The sequence below is a fragment of the Triplophysa rosa genome, linkage group LG21 (assembly GCF_024868665.1).
Source record: "Triplophysa rosa linkage group LG21, Trosa_1v2, whole genome shotgun sequence".
Classification (NCBI taxonomy): domain Eukaryota; kingdom Metazoa; phylum Chordata; class Actinopteri; order Cypriniformes; family Nemacheilidae; genus Triplophysa; species Triplophysa rosa.
Window position 1 is genome coordinate 19,066,079 of NC_079910.1, and position 16,725 is coordinate 19,082,803.

The 16,725-nt window shown below is 38.1% G+C and overlaps 1 protein-coding gene across 5 annotated transcripts in view; it reads right to left on the reverse strand.

Annotated features, from left to right (window-relative positions):
* utrn (utrophin) overlaps positions 1 to 16,725 on the reverse strand; it is a 213,565-nt gene that overhangs the window by 72,811 nt on the left and 124,029 nt on the right. For all 5 annotated transcript variants that reach the window (XM_057319652.1, XM_057319654.1, XM_057319650.1 and 2 more), the window contains 3 exons: positions 14,710 to 14,882; positions 12,604 to 12,760; positions 6,741 to 6,870 (listed from right to left, as the gene is read on the reverse strand). In XM_057319652.1, coding sequence (XP_057175635.1) covers positions 6,741 to 6,870; positions 12,604 to 12,760; positions 14,710 to 14,882 — 460 coding nt within the window. The remainder of the gene's footprint in view (positions 1 to 6,740; positions 6,871 to 12,603; positions 12,761 to 14,709; positions 14,883 to 16,725) is intronic.

Here is a 16,725-nt window from a genome sequence, read left to right on the forward strand (position 1 = left end):
CGAGAATCAATTTACAATTCAAATCCATTCAAGCGTTTGTGCAAAGGTACAAATGAAATTACGATGAGCCGAAACGAAACTGGCGGCCTTATTTTGAAGCGGCTTGTATATGCTCATTGATTATGAACAGTGGAACAGATTGCTCAACGTTTGAATAGCCTACATGTGGTTCAATTTCCAAACGTATTATTTGTGTGAACTTTCGGGTAAGGTTGCTGTGTGTGATTTCCTCTCTGATCTGCAGGCAAACCACATGAGTATTTATTCAACTAGTAGGGGTGTCAAAATTAATCGTTTTTACGATGCATCGTGATGCAAACGAGGACGATTCGGTATCGGTTCAGTAACAGACCATAACCGGTTATAACAAATTTACGTTTTTCTGACATCATGTCGCATACGTGCTTTTACTGCTTTAGCATACAATGGCGGATGTAGGCGAGATGCGTGTATTTAAAAATGCTCCAACTACTTTAAAAGCCGACATCTGGGCACATTTTGGCTTTTATGAAAAACCTGGTAAGCACGACCTGGACAGGACACTTGCTGTGTGTAAATCTTGTCACGCACAAATAAAATATGCAGGGGGTAATTCCACTAACTTGAGAAACCACGTCAGCCGTTTTCACCCTGAGCTGTTAAGGCCTGTCAGTGCCACTGCTGTCTGTGCTCATCGAGTTGCAATAACATGCGATTCCTGGACTTCGGTTGCGACAGAGTCGTATGTGACAATAACGGCACATTACATTAGCGAGGACTGGGAGATTACTACGTTCACACTGCAAGCCTTTAATGCTCAATTCAGATTTTTTTGCTCAGATCTGATTTTTTGTTCGGCTGTTGACACTATTTTTAAAATGTGGCCAATATCAGATTCCAGTGTGAACTCGAGTCGTGATGGTTATAAACTGAATCGTATGCGCAAAACAACAATAACACGTAACACGCAGCACGCTTCCATACAGAATTAAGCAAGGGTCTAGTCAGCGGGTGTGTGTGACGAGGGAGGCATGACGAGAGCCGTGGGAGGAAGAAGCGAGGCCGGGACGCGATTGATAATGAGTGTGGGCGTCATTCCGGCCTCGTATCTCTCACGGAGGAGCGGAAGCATAAAAGGACGAACGGCAGGAGAATACGGCGAGAGAGGACCGGGCCCGGAAGTGTTAAGTTTTGTTTATGTTCGTGTGGCCGGCAGTCGTCCGTGAGGGGCTGCCGGCCTTTTTACTTCTGTATTATTGTTTGTTTATTTTTCATTAAAGTTTGTTAAATGTTCGCCGGTTCCCGCCTCCTTCCTTCCGTTTTATTGAGCTTTGCTACAGTGTGTTTGACTTTATGCGGTGCTGAGTGGATTGATCTCAAGGCGCGATTTTAGAGCATTCCCGGACAGTGCAAGGGTTTATGTTTATAATCTGGATGGTTTGGCAACCGAGCTGTAAAGTGCACTTCCGTCAACAGAATAGCGCGTGAAGCTTTAAATTAGCGCAGAATTATGACGCAAGTCGATCTACAATGATGCAAAAGTCACATGAATTCCGATATGACAGTTCAGATTGAGGTCGCATTGCGAAACATCAGACCTGTATCTGATTTAGGACCACATATGGAAGTGGCTCAGATCAGATTAAAAAAGATCAGATTTCATGTGGTTTGTCCTGTTTACACTGTCATGCAGTAAACAGATCTGGGTCGCATATGAGCAAAAAAATCGGATTTTGGTGGCAGTGTGAACGCAAACGAGAGCTGTTTATGAGTCTCACATGGGTGCTCATTTGGCAGAGCTAGTGTCTCATGCCGTTATCGGATAAAGATGTAGTGCTTGTGACAGATAATGTTTGATACATTGAAGAAGAGCAGGTAAAATTAAAGGTTCAGTTCATATATCTGACTGCTTGTATTTACTGACAAAATTGTATACATGTGATTGTGAGCTAGTAAAATTGAAATTTGAGGATGCAGTGCATCGTCAAATCGAATTGAACCGAATCGATGACATGATAATTGTAACCGCACCAAACCGTGACACTAGTGTAGGTTCACACCTCTATCAACTAGATGGGCTCTGGGCTTTGATCCCATAGAAGAGGTAAAAAGGAAGTTCAGAGAACTTTTAAGGGTTCGGAAACATGCAAGATTGCTTTAGGTGCTCAGAGCGATGCATCAGATATTACAGACCTTCTAAACTGATGTCACTACCTGTAAATGTGCATTTGCATGTGTGGGGCTAACATTAAAGCTGCAATCCATAACTTTTGGGTTAAAAACAGCTTTCCTGTGGCTCAGTGGTTAGAGCATGGCGCTAGGCCATGGGTTCGATCCCAGAGATTGCAGATACTCAGAAACGAATGTGTAGTATAATGCAATGTAAGTCACTTTGGATAAATGCCAGTGTTGTAGTCGAGACCAGCTCATTCGAGTCCGAGTCAAGTCCGAGTCCAGAGTAGGTCGAGTTCGAGTCAAGACCGAGTCCAGAGTAGGTCGAGTTCGAGTCAAGACCGAGTCCAGAGAGGGTCGAGTCCGAGTCAAGTCCGAGTCCAGAGTAGGTCGAGTTCGAGTCAAGACCGAGTCCAGAGAGGGTCGAGTCCGAGTCAAGTCCGAGTCCTAGGACAAGAGATCTGAGACGAGACCTATAAATTTCTTGAAGAATATGTTAAATGTTTGGTGGAAACAATAAAACTGGCACCGAGCTCATAGAGTGCTCAGTGCATTAAATATACCATGGCATGTACACTGTGTTTTATTTACTTAGACTGATATTAGTTTAAAATAGGGCTGTCAACGTTAACGCGTTAACGCATGCGATTAATTTTTTCAAATTAACACGTGAGAAAATATTTATCGCAATTAACGCAGCATCCGTTTGTTTTGACATCCTTTGTCTAGCGTTACATTATGTAATCACGCTCTTATTCGTGTACAGGCTTTTAAACCACTTAAGCGCGATTTGAAACAGTTGCTTTGAGGCGTTCAATGTTGATAGACTGCTTCTAAACTGTGGGACGCGGCAAAACGCAACGTGAGGTCCAGTCTGGTGTTTACAGTAACGTCTGCGTCGGTGAATCTCTGTCAGACAGCGCATCCGTGTTAAGTTCTCTTTCTGCTTGAATGGATAAAACCACACAAGATTATGTCAGAAAGCCCGTTTTGTCTAGCATTTTCTTAAGCACAGACTTCAAAGTGTAAAATAAAATCTTAAATGAATGCAAAGAGTTGTGAAAATGGGAGCGCGGTGACGGTCAGATCTGCGTACTGAGACAGCTCTTAAAGGGGCCACGTTCTTAAACGTGCTGCTGTGACTCCTGTCACTAATGTTAATCAAAGAACAAAATAAAAGAAGAAATCAATGTGATTTTGTAGCTTTAATGAGAATTCTTCTGCATTTAATTTATAACTTAGCATTAAAGACTGTAAAGTGTCCTTCAATTTCTGTATATTTCCTACATGAGCTCTCAATTATACTGTTGAATGGCTATAATTCATGTTAAAATAATCAATTTAATAGAGACATCAGTTACAATACTAATATCAAAATGTTAGCTTTCATAAAATGATGCTGTTAAAGAAATATGTTGTTTCTACATCAATTTGAAGATTAAATGTGAAATTATTAAAATGTAAAAGTATATTTTAAAATATAATTGTTGTGTGCGATTAATCGTGATTAATCACAGAAAAAATGTGTGATTAATCCGATTAATTTTTTTAATCGATTGACAGCACTAGTTTAAAAATATTATTAGCTGAGGGTAAAAAAGGCCACATAGTAAGTGTTGTAGAGGTAATTTTATTACAATTATGACTTCCCCCTGACCAAAGATATGTCCAAAAGATGTCTTTTCTGCATCTTTCGATGTTGAAAAAGACGTCCCTTTATTGGCCCATTATTACGTTTTCTGAATGTCTGATATTGACGTACAGGGGACCTTGGTACATTGTAAAAACTGGTTCATATCTGGAGTTTATCAGACTACTTTCAGTTTTCACATGGAAATAAATGAAATGAGACTCTGTGAAATGAGTTTTGTACCCACAATAATAACCATTATTGTGATCAGTGTTTGCTTTAGTTGGGCTCTTGATCCTTGACTTTTGTTAAATTAATTCGTTCAGGTCATGTAGTAGTGTTATAAAAACACTTGTGCACTGTGAAAGACAGACATACTTTTACAAAAGTTAGGGTTGTTCTCATGGAAATAGTCAGGCTGTAATAAAATGTATTAGTTTTAAACATTATTGATCAATTGATGACTGGTCTGAGTGCTCTGGCTAGTCAATGCACAGGTATTGAGAGAAAATAAACAAACATATTTCACTGACATCAACCCTCATCATACAACCCTCAACAATGATGACAATCGTCAAAATAATTCAGATAAACAGATCACCCAGCTTGCATTGCAGCATGAAGCTTTCTTTTGTTGATTGTCACCATTGTTGAGTTTCATATGCAGATTCTTGATGTCGTTGTGTGTTAAAGTGGTTTAACAGATTGCCAATATGTTAATTCCTAAAAAAAATCACAGTATATCAAACTACAGATCCACAGAGCTGACACATTAATAAACCAAACCCAATTATTAACAGTGATCTAAACAATTTCAAAATGCATGCATTACCATTCAGAAGTAATCATCTCTTTGCCACAACTAATTTATTTTAACACACAGTTATGGCTGAAGGAAACCTAATTTAACATTAAAATAGAAGAGCCAAGAGCTCAACTAAAGCTAAAAAAGATCACAATAATGGTGATTTTTGCAGGTACAAAAGTGATACTGATTCAATGCAATGAACATTGACAAATCATCCATTTTTAACCTTGATTCAATGGTTGCTTGCTATATTACTGCACTCAAATCATTCAGCTCAGTTTATTTAAAACAGTCTCACTTAATTTATTTCCATGTGTAAACTCAAAATTTCAACCAGTTTTTACTTTGTACAGACTGGACATCAATATTAGACAATCAGGAGACGCCATGAAAAGCTATAGAAACAACTTTCATTTTTGGCCCATAAAGGGACGTCTTTTCAATGTATTTAATATTTTTGCTGGGACTCGAGTGGACTCGGGCATAAGTCCAATTCCGAACGAGTCGAGACCGAGTCAAAATGCACACAAGTCCATGACAAGACCAAGACCATTAAAATAAGGTCTCGAGACCGAGTTCAAGACCGAGTCCGAGTCTCGAGACTTCAACACTGATAAACGCGTCTGCCAAATGCATAAATGTGATGTAAAAAACTGTTATTGAGCAAGTATATGAAAACTGATTCACAACAATAAGCTTAGAATGATGATTTTTTTATTTGAGATGTCGTGTGCGGGATGTGCCATGAATAGATGCTTAACACCACATTCCAATCTCTAAACCCAACAAATGAGAATCTGCAACCGAGATGCTCGCCTTAGCAAAACGCCTCTAGATGAGTTTCTGAAAGACAGAAATCACAGAGCTTCAGGAAGTCGAAAAGTGTAAACCGCCTGCAGTCTCTGATCTGCCGATTAACCCAGTTCACATGGGCATTCAGTCCGACCCACACACAAAATCTACGGCTCGCTCTTTCTTTTTGTTAAGCGATGACTGACGTTTGTCCCAAATTAGCTTTTCAAGCAGGTCCCTGTGCATGTGTCTAGAGAACTGTGGAACTTTCCAAACATCAGATACCACAGTTTAGAGCTGTGTTGACAGCCAGTGTCCGATTTATCAGAGGCACTTACATCAAAGAGCATCCCTCTGAGAGTATCAAAATAAACTCTGCCAGTCAGGGAGCCGGTCTGCTAAAGGTTCCTCTCATCACACCTCACAGAGGGCATCGCTTAAAGCTTTGGTTTTTCATCAAATGTTTTGTTATAATAGTTAAATGTGTCTACACATCCCGACTGCAATTAACAATTGAAGAGGTCTAAATAAATAAAAAAATACACATATAACTATCGTTAAAGTATAGAATTCATTCCTTATTAATATTTTTCTAGATTAGAGAATAAAAAAACTCATCAAAACAATAATGTGATGATGAGAATTATACTGTGACTGGAGACAACTAAATCAAATCTATGTTATATTTTAGTGTCTTTAAAGTAGCGGAATTTCCAACTATGCTGGACTCCTATTGGCTGCCTTTTACCCATTATTTAGTCCAAATAATCCATTTCAAAAACATTTTTATTGAATAAAATTGTACTTTTCTAATGAAAGGTATTATGTTTTCACAAGAATATTTTGTCAACAAAAATAATCTCAAATATGTAATGTACTGTATATATTGACTGGTTTCTCCAGTTTTCATTTTGCAAAGAAATGCAAATACAATCGATATTTATATTTTGAAATATTGTTAGTAGTTGAAACAAAATCACCGTTTTACCAAAACACTTCCCTATAAATAGTAAATTCAGAAAAACTGAAAATAATTTTGAAAAGGTCTCTTCATTTTTTCCGCGGCTGTAACTGCGCGCGCTTCAGATGCATAAACAACAAGCTTACAAAACCTCAAGGAGTTCTAACAATAACTGTACTGTAAATAAGTTAACATTCATTATTATTGTAATGCTATGCGATTTATATTGTACTGAATGAAACATGAGGAATGGCTTTGGAGACATCTCTGAAATCTTTTTCCCCTTTGAAGTTCTCTCGGTTATTTACATTATATACCGTGGCATGCCGAGAATTTAATTTTTGGTTTCTTTGGTGGAACATTTGGAATGATAATAAGAGAAAACAGTGGTCTCCCACCTGTTTTGGGCTGCAGGTTCTTGCGTGGTTCCTCGGGTCCTTCGATTGGCTGATCGGCCAGAAACATGCGTGCCTGGTCCAATGTGCCGAGGACTAACTGCTCACGCTCCTTAAGATCCGCCCTCAGAGCCTGAAAACACATGATGACCGTTACATTATAACCTGCCATAATTATATACACCCTAAAAAGGTTGGTGCATCAAACATCCAGATGCTGTCGATAGAAAGAACACGTGTATGAATGTGCACACTGAAGACTGGCAAACGGAAAATGAAAACGATGACGGCTCAAAAAATGTGAGAATGAGGGCAGGGAAAGAATGAGAGCGTGCACGTATAAAAACGGACACAGAAGAGCAATTGCAGCAACGATTTCGCAGGTCACACGAGGCATTTCTGCAGGGGCGCACGGAAATTATCTCAAGTAATAGTCGCTCTCCGACTCGAGACAAAACTCTTCAGGCGATGTGGGACTTCTGAACGGCCAGACACACTCGCAAATAAATGAACAGCGGACAGGAAAACTGGATTACCATACCTCTGATAGCTGGGCCCCTAAGGCTCGTCCGGAGAGCAGGGTCACCGCACCCTTCCACACCTCTGATACGGTCATTAAACAGAGCCAGAGGAGACGCTAAACACCTGCCCGTTCATCACAGCCTTATACAGTAAACCAGACACCAACCACACATTAGTGGCCTGTGATGTAGAAAAACGGTCCATTAAACAGCACTACGGAGAAGTTAAGGCCTGATATAAAACAATCATGAAGATGGTTATGAGAGCAGAAGGGCAAAGAGACGCATGCACGAGGTTAAAGAGGAAGACCCTTAACACTTGGTTTACTGCACAAGCAAAAGCAAGGTTATGGGTTCAACTTCCAGGGAACGCATGCACTGCTTGAGACAAACTAGTCAAGATATTCATTTGTGACCCTGGACCACAAAACAAGTCAAATTTTTGTCAATTTGATCAATTTATAAATGTCCATTGATGTATGGTTTGTTAGGATAGGGCAATATTTGGCTGAGATGAAACTATTTAAAGCTCTGGAATCTGAGGGTGCAACAAATCCAAATATTCAGGAAATCGCCTTTGAAGTTGTTGATCAGAGGTGCTGTAGTAGGCCGCTCGCTGCTAAGAAGAAACAGGTTTGTCTCGATTGATTTACTGCTGTAATGACGTTGTGGAGAGTAGATGAACCCGAAAGCTGAAATTTCTAAGCTTTACATAGATACCGAACTTGAGTGGGTGATTCCCAAAGAGCGGGAAACAGCGAGTAGAGTTTGTAGGCGTGTTTCCCGCCATTTTGCTGCATCCACTCACAGTTTTGATACATTCACGGTAGTAGATTTACAAAATATCTTCATGGAACATGATCTTTACTTAATACCCTAATGATGTTTGGTGTAAAAGAAAAAAGGATAATTTTGACCCATACAATGTTTTCTTGGCTATTGCTACTTATATAGCCGAGCTTTGTGGTCCAGGGTCACATGTGGACAACCCAGAGATGTTTTCAAAAGATCTAGTTTTACACATCCCTGTCAAACAACTAAGACAAGCTCAGTAAAAAGTGTAATTTGATGCAATGGAAAAAAAGAGATTTACGAACCCTCTAAGACCTGTTTCTGTGAACACTGACAAAAGATGGCTCTCTCTTCCATTTCTTCCTTCTACTCTCTTTTTCACAAGGATGATAACTCGTCCCGCCTTGAAAGCCACTCGTCATCAAGTGAGCACTCTATCATCAACACCCCACTTCCCGTGCGCTTAAAACACTTGATGGACACACAAAAAGCACACACATTCATACCCCGAATGACACATAATGCTCCACTACACATTCTGAAAACCTCTAAAAGACTTGAACACCAGACCTCTAACAGTTCCAGTCAAAGGACACCCTGAAAGCTTGTCTTTGGAGCGAATGATGTGAAAAGTAAGAGCGAGAGGGGTGGGAGAGACAAAGGGAAGTGTTATCTTGACCTTGACTGGATAAAGCTCAGGTCCAAGATGCCAGAATAACAAAACTCCCATCGATCACTTTAACAACAATAATAACCACAGCATCACATTCTTCTGTCCATGTCCCTGCCATTCAAAATTAACTTTCCTTGATGGGTTGCATCAAAAACACATTTTGACAAATAATTTGTGTTCACGCCAATGCAATTGCAATGGAAGTCTATGGGCAAGTGCACATGAGTTACAATAACAATTTTGTACAAAATGTTTGTTACAGGGATAGTTCATTTATTCACTCGCATATTTTTCAAAAACTGTATGACTTTGTATGTGTTTGGTGAAGCACAAAACAAGATATGTTCAGTCTCAGTGGTTTTGTGTCCACAATACAATGGAAGTCAATGTTGTTTGGTTACCAATGTTCTTTAACATATCTTCATTTTAATAAACTTAACTTGTGTAACTAGTATGTTTTGGCTCTTAAATATACTCCAACACCAAACCGTGTCCAAACTGTGTGAATTAAAACCCATACCTGAGCAGCAAACAGATCCCAATAAAACTAGTGTCTTAGTTAAAACTAACAAAGAGAAATGACGAGGGTCTGAATAGCAACGCTGTCAGCATTTCACACACATAAAAACTGGTCAGGGTGGGTCATTCACTTCTTTATTGCCGGCGTAAAAAGAGAACCTGAGGGCGAATCGTCAGTGAATTCTTATTAGTCATACTGAGGGTCATTCTTTCAGTCGGTGGTCAGAGAAAAGTCGGAGCCCTCTGGCGACTTTAATCTGTCTCTTATTTAACAGTCCGAGGATTTGAGTCCCAAAGATATGAATAAATCAAACAGACCTCACTACCATTTAACAGATCAGAAATTTACAGCGCCAATAGTTTTTAACCACTTGAAGGCCATTCAAGGAATACGAAGATCTGAGTTCTACTTAATTCAAACAAAAGTCTGAAAAATGACACTGACTCCACATTTACAAAAATGGGAAGGACTCTATGATTATTGTTTTTACATTTTAGGAGTGAAATTGTGGTCATCATGTGACACTTGCAGATGATGTTAACTTCACTTGAGCCTTGAGATGCCATTAATCAAATGAAATGGAATTTTAAAAGGAGTCAAAGGACATACGACAACATGCAGTGCTACGTGTTATGAAGGAATAATGAGTACGAGTGAGTTGTCACATTTGAATAAACTGTTATGTTAAATCTATTCTAGTAATAATAAGAATAATAAGAATCGTCGAGTCAAAAGCATTCAAACACTATGTCCGAACCCACTTTAACTTTCCACCATTCATCATGAAAACAGATAAGAGCAGCACACACACGTTCTCTCCCACTCTTTCTAAACAGTGATTGATAGTGTTAATTATGGCAGCACTAAAGGCAACTTTCCTATTGGATAATGAGATGTATGATTGATAAACACTATTACAGAGACATCGGGGATGAGATAATTCCATAAAAGAGCCATACCTCCACCTTTCCTTCATACTGAAACAGTGTACATTACATAAATGAGTATGCTAAAAGAAAACCCGCCGGACAAAGAAACACGCTTTATTAAATCACCTTCCGGTGATGCACGGTAAGAAACGTATCCTAAAATGTGTTATTCACCATCTTAAAGGGTCTCCCTCACACAGAAACAAACACTTACGTTGCTTATAAATATTCATTTCTGGGTCATTCTACATAATGATCATAATGCCATTTGTTTTCCTCTTACACTTTTACGAGTACAATAAACAAATACAAGCCAGCAATTTGTCTTTACTAGCATTTTGTTGTTCCTCTTTAAATGGGAACACTTGAAGCCGTGAAGTTTTGGAGTTTTACCAAGTTTTGGAGTTTCCGTGAAGTTTATGTGTCAAGCCTGTTCCCATCATATGCTTCCATCATCTTATGTTTTGTCATGGGGGAATAAATGTTAAGCTGTCGCAGTGATTTTAATAAGTGCAAATTGAATATTTGTGCAAATATCAGCAAATAATATTTCATTTCATGTCTATGACTCTATACACACATAGGTCCAAAAATGTTAAAGGTCCGAAAAGCTCATCCATCCATAATAAAAGTATACCAAATGATTGAAATGGATTAACTTTGATTCACTTCGGAATTGAAACTACAGATGTGTGTGAGAAAACAATATTCTGGATCTTATCTATTTCTATTATTTTTATTGTCATGTTGTTCTATTATTTGAGTTGCTTGTTTTAGGTTTTAAACCTTTGATTCTGTTCAGCACTTTGGCCAGCTTTGCTGAGATAAATGTGATATATAAATAAACTTTACTTACTTACTTACTTACAGTATTTAATTCAACTAAAACCAAAACCAGGACATCCGAACACTAAGTTGAAATATATCAGCACATTTGTGACTTTAAGTTGTATTATTTCTCGCATTTCTCATGACCAGAGTTATTACAGTATTGTTTTTAGTTTTATAAATATTTAAATTTACCTTTTATTTTTTTATTTTTATGTTAGATTTAGTTGCATTTTAGAAATGGTGTTACCTTCTTAGGCATTTTATTATTTATTTGTTTGTTTTTGCTATATAAGATTAATTTATTCTTTATTTTAGTTTCACTTAAGTTTTTGTTTATTGTTATAATTTTAGTTATTTTATCATTTTAATTTACCTGTATTTCAATTTATTTATGAGGTAACATTACTTTTTTTGTTTACTTAGTTTTTTCAATACTTTTTGGGCCAATATTTGATTTGATTTAAATAAACAAATCATTTTCAAAGTTTTAATAAACTATAATTTTAGTTATTTTATCATTTTAATTTACCTGTATTTCAATTTTTTCTTAGGTAACATTACTTTTTTGTTTACTTAGTTTTTTCAATACTTTTTGGGCCAATATTTTATTTGATTTAAATAAACAAATCATTTTCAAAGTTTTAATAAACTAGTTTTAGTGAACTATAATAACCTTGCTCATGACGCAGTTTCATATGAACTAGTTACAGAACACAAGAATGAGATTTAAGGTCACCACTTTGAATTTAATTTCGCTAAACAATCTAAAAACGTATTGTTTATCTCACAAATGTATTATTTATATATTATTCGATTTTTTAAACAGAAATTGAAATTTTCCCCACATATTTTTTACAGAAACTGACATTAAAAATCACTTTTTCAAAATGGTAAAGGTATCCGTCTAATTGAACGGCCCTGTTACGCTTCATTGATCAAGGAATAAAGGTCAATCTCTTTGAGTCTCTCTAACTGGTTCTGTGTTTTATCGGTGGACTTTTCAGACAGATGCTGTGTTAAACTGTGTTAAAGACTTCACACAAATTATTCACTTCACTTCTATCCAACCTTCTGGGACACTGGATCCTGGTTCGCCTGGTTTGCACGGCACACTAATCGGCCGTGACGTGTTCAAAAGACCCAGCATTTTGTACCCACGTGGCTAAAGCTTCTAACAGGGCGGCCGACTCAAAGACAGGCTATTATACAGCAAAGAAATAGATAAAGTGGAGAGAGAGGCAGAAAGTCAAAATAGAGGGAATCTTTCTCTTTGCTCCAGAGGATCATTAGTCAAACTGTCACAGAGAGAGAGAGAGAGAGAGAGAGAGAGAGAGAGAGAGAGAGAGAGAGAGAGAGAAGGACCAAAGCGTCACAGTTTCAACCTTTCCGCCACCTTCCCATAATTCCCTGCAGTTATTTTGCTTTGTGTTTTGTGCTTTGTAGGCATGCCTGCATCTTACAGTAAACGAAGTACAGAACATGGACCGACCTGTATTTACTTTGAATAAAAAGCCTCAGGAGACTTTAAGAGTCAATTATTGAGTAAATGAAATGCAGGCGAATGAGGGTGATGATGGGCACTGAGTGTGCGTGTACCAACCGTGCAGTGGGTGTGTTGTTGCAGGAGTGTGGGCACGTCTCCTCCGATGGGCATCTGTTCGTTCAGTTCTTCATCTTTCACACTGATCCAGCGGCTCAGTTCTTCCAGCACTGACAGAAGTCTGTTCCAGCGCTCAGCACTGGCTTCCAGATGAGCCCTGGACACACATGACATACATCTGTATACGTTTACACAATGACACTTACAAATGAGACATAAATAGCTCAAATCTTACAGAAAACTGCAGATAAGATGATCATTTTACAGACCCACATATGGATATAAAAACTGATAACAACACCAATGATGACTAATACTGAAAAGAATTTTGCGAGGTGTTCTCAGTTATAGTCAGACCTACAGTATGACATAAAAACGATGTGCACATTCCAGAACAGGTCACACAATGTTTTTCACTCGACACACAATTACTACAAATGTTTCTGCTGCCGCATTTCTAGTATGTAGGTGGTTGCTAGGGCATTGCTATGCCGTTTCTAGGGTGTTCCGAGTGGTACCAAAGTTGATCCCTGTGGTTCCTAGTAGGTCAAAAGTAGTACGCTGTCCTAGGTCAAAAAAGCCGACCCTCGGGTCATGTCCGAGCACAAACAGTGTGGGTCATTGTAGCTCAACTGCTAGAGCATTGTGTTAGCAGTGCAAAGGTCATGGAGTTGATTTCCAGAAACACACGTGCTGATAAAAACGAATAGCTAAGATGTATAACGTAAATGAGCTCAGTGCTGTAACTTTAATCATCTAGGAGAAGGTTACTGACCTAAATCCAAAGTGGGAACAGTATTAGTGATTAGTACATATCTTCATAAAAGACATATAAAACACACAGAGAATGTGTTCTAATAGTGTAGTTCACACGTCTGACTGTGTGTGTGTGTGTGTGTGTGTGTGCGTGCGTGCGTGCGTGCGTGCGTGTGTGTGCGTGTCTGTGTGTGTGTGTGTTAATGGAGGTGTCAGCAAGCTTCATAATTACATGTGTTCAGTAATTAGTTCCTAATGAGATTGAATAATAACAGCAATGTGTCCCTCACACACACTTCATTCAGTCCAACACGTGACTTTCTACACTACAGTTGATCTCTCCATAGCCATAAATTACCATTTTATTTACATTTATTTGAATGATACACACAAATCCCTTCACAAGGGTTGTTCAACCATCAACACAATTAATCACATCAGAATAAAAGTTTGTTTTCATAATATATGTCTGTGCACTGTGCATATTTAATTTGTATTTATAAACACGTACACATACAAGTATATATTTAGGAAATATGCGCATGTATACATTTATATTTATATAGAATTATAACCAATTTTATACTTGTATTAAATATATACTGTACATGTATGCGTTTATAAATGCAAAATATATATGCACAGTGCACAGACACATATTATGTAAACGCAAACGTTTATTCTGGATGTGATTAATAAGGACTAATCGTTGAACGGCCTGTGCCACTGGCAAAACCAAACCAAAGATGTTCAATAAAACTCAGTAAACAGAACTCTACTGGTTGAGACAGTGCTTCTATGATGGACCAAGTGGTATGTTAAAAGCTGTAATCTGTCATTTTATTTTGGTTAAAATATGTATTGCGTAAGTACATCAAAAATAAGAATCCTTATCGTGCCCCAATTCACAACAGTACGTGTATAATAATGATTTATAATTTGAAGTCAACCCATATAAAGAAAAGTATCATAAAGTAACCTGCAATTTTATGTTTCAAACAGAGATGGCGACAGAGAGGCAAACGGACTGCAGCTTTAATATTATGTTAAAATTGAGAAAGTATTTCAATAATCAATTAAACCAATTAAATAAAAAATATTTCCATACTAAGAACTACCAATGACTGACATTGTCAAATTATGAGAAAAACATGAGGTGTTTGAAAATATAATAATCTAAGAGGACTTTTGGATGTCCTTATTAGTCATTTGGTCAAACCATGTTTAGCTTTAAATATAATAATTATAATACCAACAGGTTTGTGTGATGGTCTGATTGAGGAAATGACCTAGTTGCGCACGCACGTACGCATGTCTGTGTGTGTGTGTGTGAGTGAGAGAGAGACTGACCGTATGTTGGTTGATTTGGCTTTGAGGTCGTTCCAGCGCTGGTTCATGTCGTCCAGTCTCTGCTGGAGGAATACTGCTTCCTCTGAGCTCCCTAGAGCCTTCACCATCTTTAACTTATTCCCCTCCACACTCCTGAACACATCATTATGAGCTTCAATCTCCGCCTGGATGTCCTACACACACAGAGAGACAAACAGATCGGCTTTAATTGCGTCATCATCACCTTCATTATGTGGATTCCTTAAAGGGAAAAATAAATAAATCAACAAAGAGAAACTTTCCACTTCTTTTCTATTGAGAGAAAGACAATTAAAGCTGTCAGTTTGATATCGAAGCTCTCCACACACACACACACACACAAAGATATAACTGCCAATAATTCACTTTAGACATTAAACCACTAAGACGTCTTTGTGCAGAGGGAACGGAAGACAATCTAGTCCACAATTACACATTCAACGTTTTTCATTTCTTATCTCCGTGTGTGAGAGTCTACGGAGCGTTCACTTCGCAGCTCTGAGAAAAATGAGTGAGCTGTCTACGTAGGCAGCATTCCAGGTTCACTGTCGACATGAAGGCTGTTGTAAATATTAGGCAGCTTAATTATACTACTTTTAAGATACCTTCTTTTAGGCCAATTTAGAGAAAGCACCGCATGAATCCTTTTGTAGAGAATTCAATGCCAGAATGCCCTGCAACAATGGCAAAGAATAAATCAACTATTCAAGATAAGTTGAAAGAAGTTCATGATAAATGTATTTTATAAGGAAGCTACCAGTGTAGACACTAGACAGCAAGCCGGGTTTGACAACAGAGCATCTATTTCTTGTAGTGATGGAGAGACGGAATAAAGCGAGAGACAGCAGAAGACGTTTGGGTCTTTTCCAGTTAATTCGTAAAGTGCTCTCCGCTTCTTAACTCTCTCTCTCTCTCTCGCTGTTTTTCTGTCACCATCTGTGACTCATTCAGAGGAAGCACGGTGAGATACATAGACACCATTATAACCACAGCAACACTTCAAACAAACACTTAATTCATCATGCATATAGTTTGGACGACGATCTGTGTTTTTTACAATGTAAAATATTGACGGCAGTGTAAAGAAAGCAGTAAGCATGATCTCTCTGGAGCTCACATTCAGCAATACTGTAAAGTGAATGTCACAAGATGATTCATATTCACGAGCCACATCTGGCAAAGTTTGTGTCGATAGTTAAACAAAAGATCATTCAAAAAGTCAATCAAAATGTATTCATTGACGCTGTATAGGAGCGTATAGGCGGCAACTAGTCTTTCATAACCGATTATGCTATAAACGGTGTAAGCAAAACCCGCTCGGCAGAGGTAGTTTTTTGCCCATTACTTCCGATTTCGCATTGCATGTAAACGCATTTACCGGTTTTCTGTCAGTTTTGTTTATGTGCGCATGTCTGCAGGGTTTTTCCTGGCTAAAAATGAGGCGGAGGTGGTGCCATCCTGAACTTGTACACACACGTAGGCCTACCATACCTTTAAGTGGCTTAACCAAAGTGACTTTGACATATTAAAAGTTCTAATAAAATTAGATGAAAATGAGAATCATTAAGTTATATAAAACATTACTTGTATTCAACCAAACAGACACTTTTTTAATCAAATAAAGCTTTTTTATCATTTTCAACTAACTTTTCAGCCCACAACAGCCAACTGAATTAACCAGTCTGACTAAATGATGAAAGCTCATTCACATCTTGCATTCTCTGTTGTTCACTATAAATGATTCAAGGATCACTTATATTCGCTAGTGACTGAAAAGTTCAATAGTTTAAACGAATCGGTTCAAATAAGTCATTCGTGTGCGAGTCGTTCTGAATGCAATGTGCGTTCATACTGGCGAACTCGCTGTGTACAGTATACGCTGATTCAACGATCCAACTGCACAGCTAAAGACATTACAATGATGCACGTCATGTTCATTTAAGAAATTTCAAGAAATTAAATGTACTTGGATGCAAAACAAACACAGCTAGCTCTTGT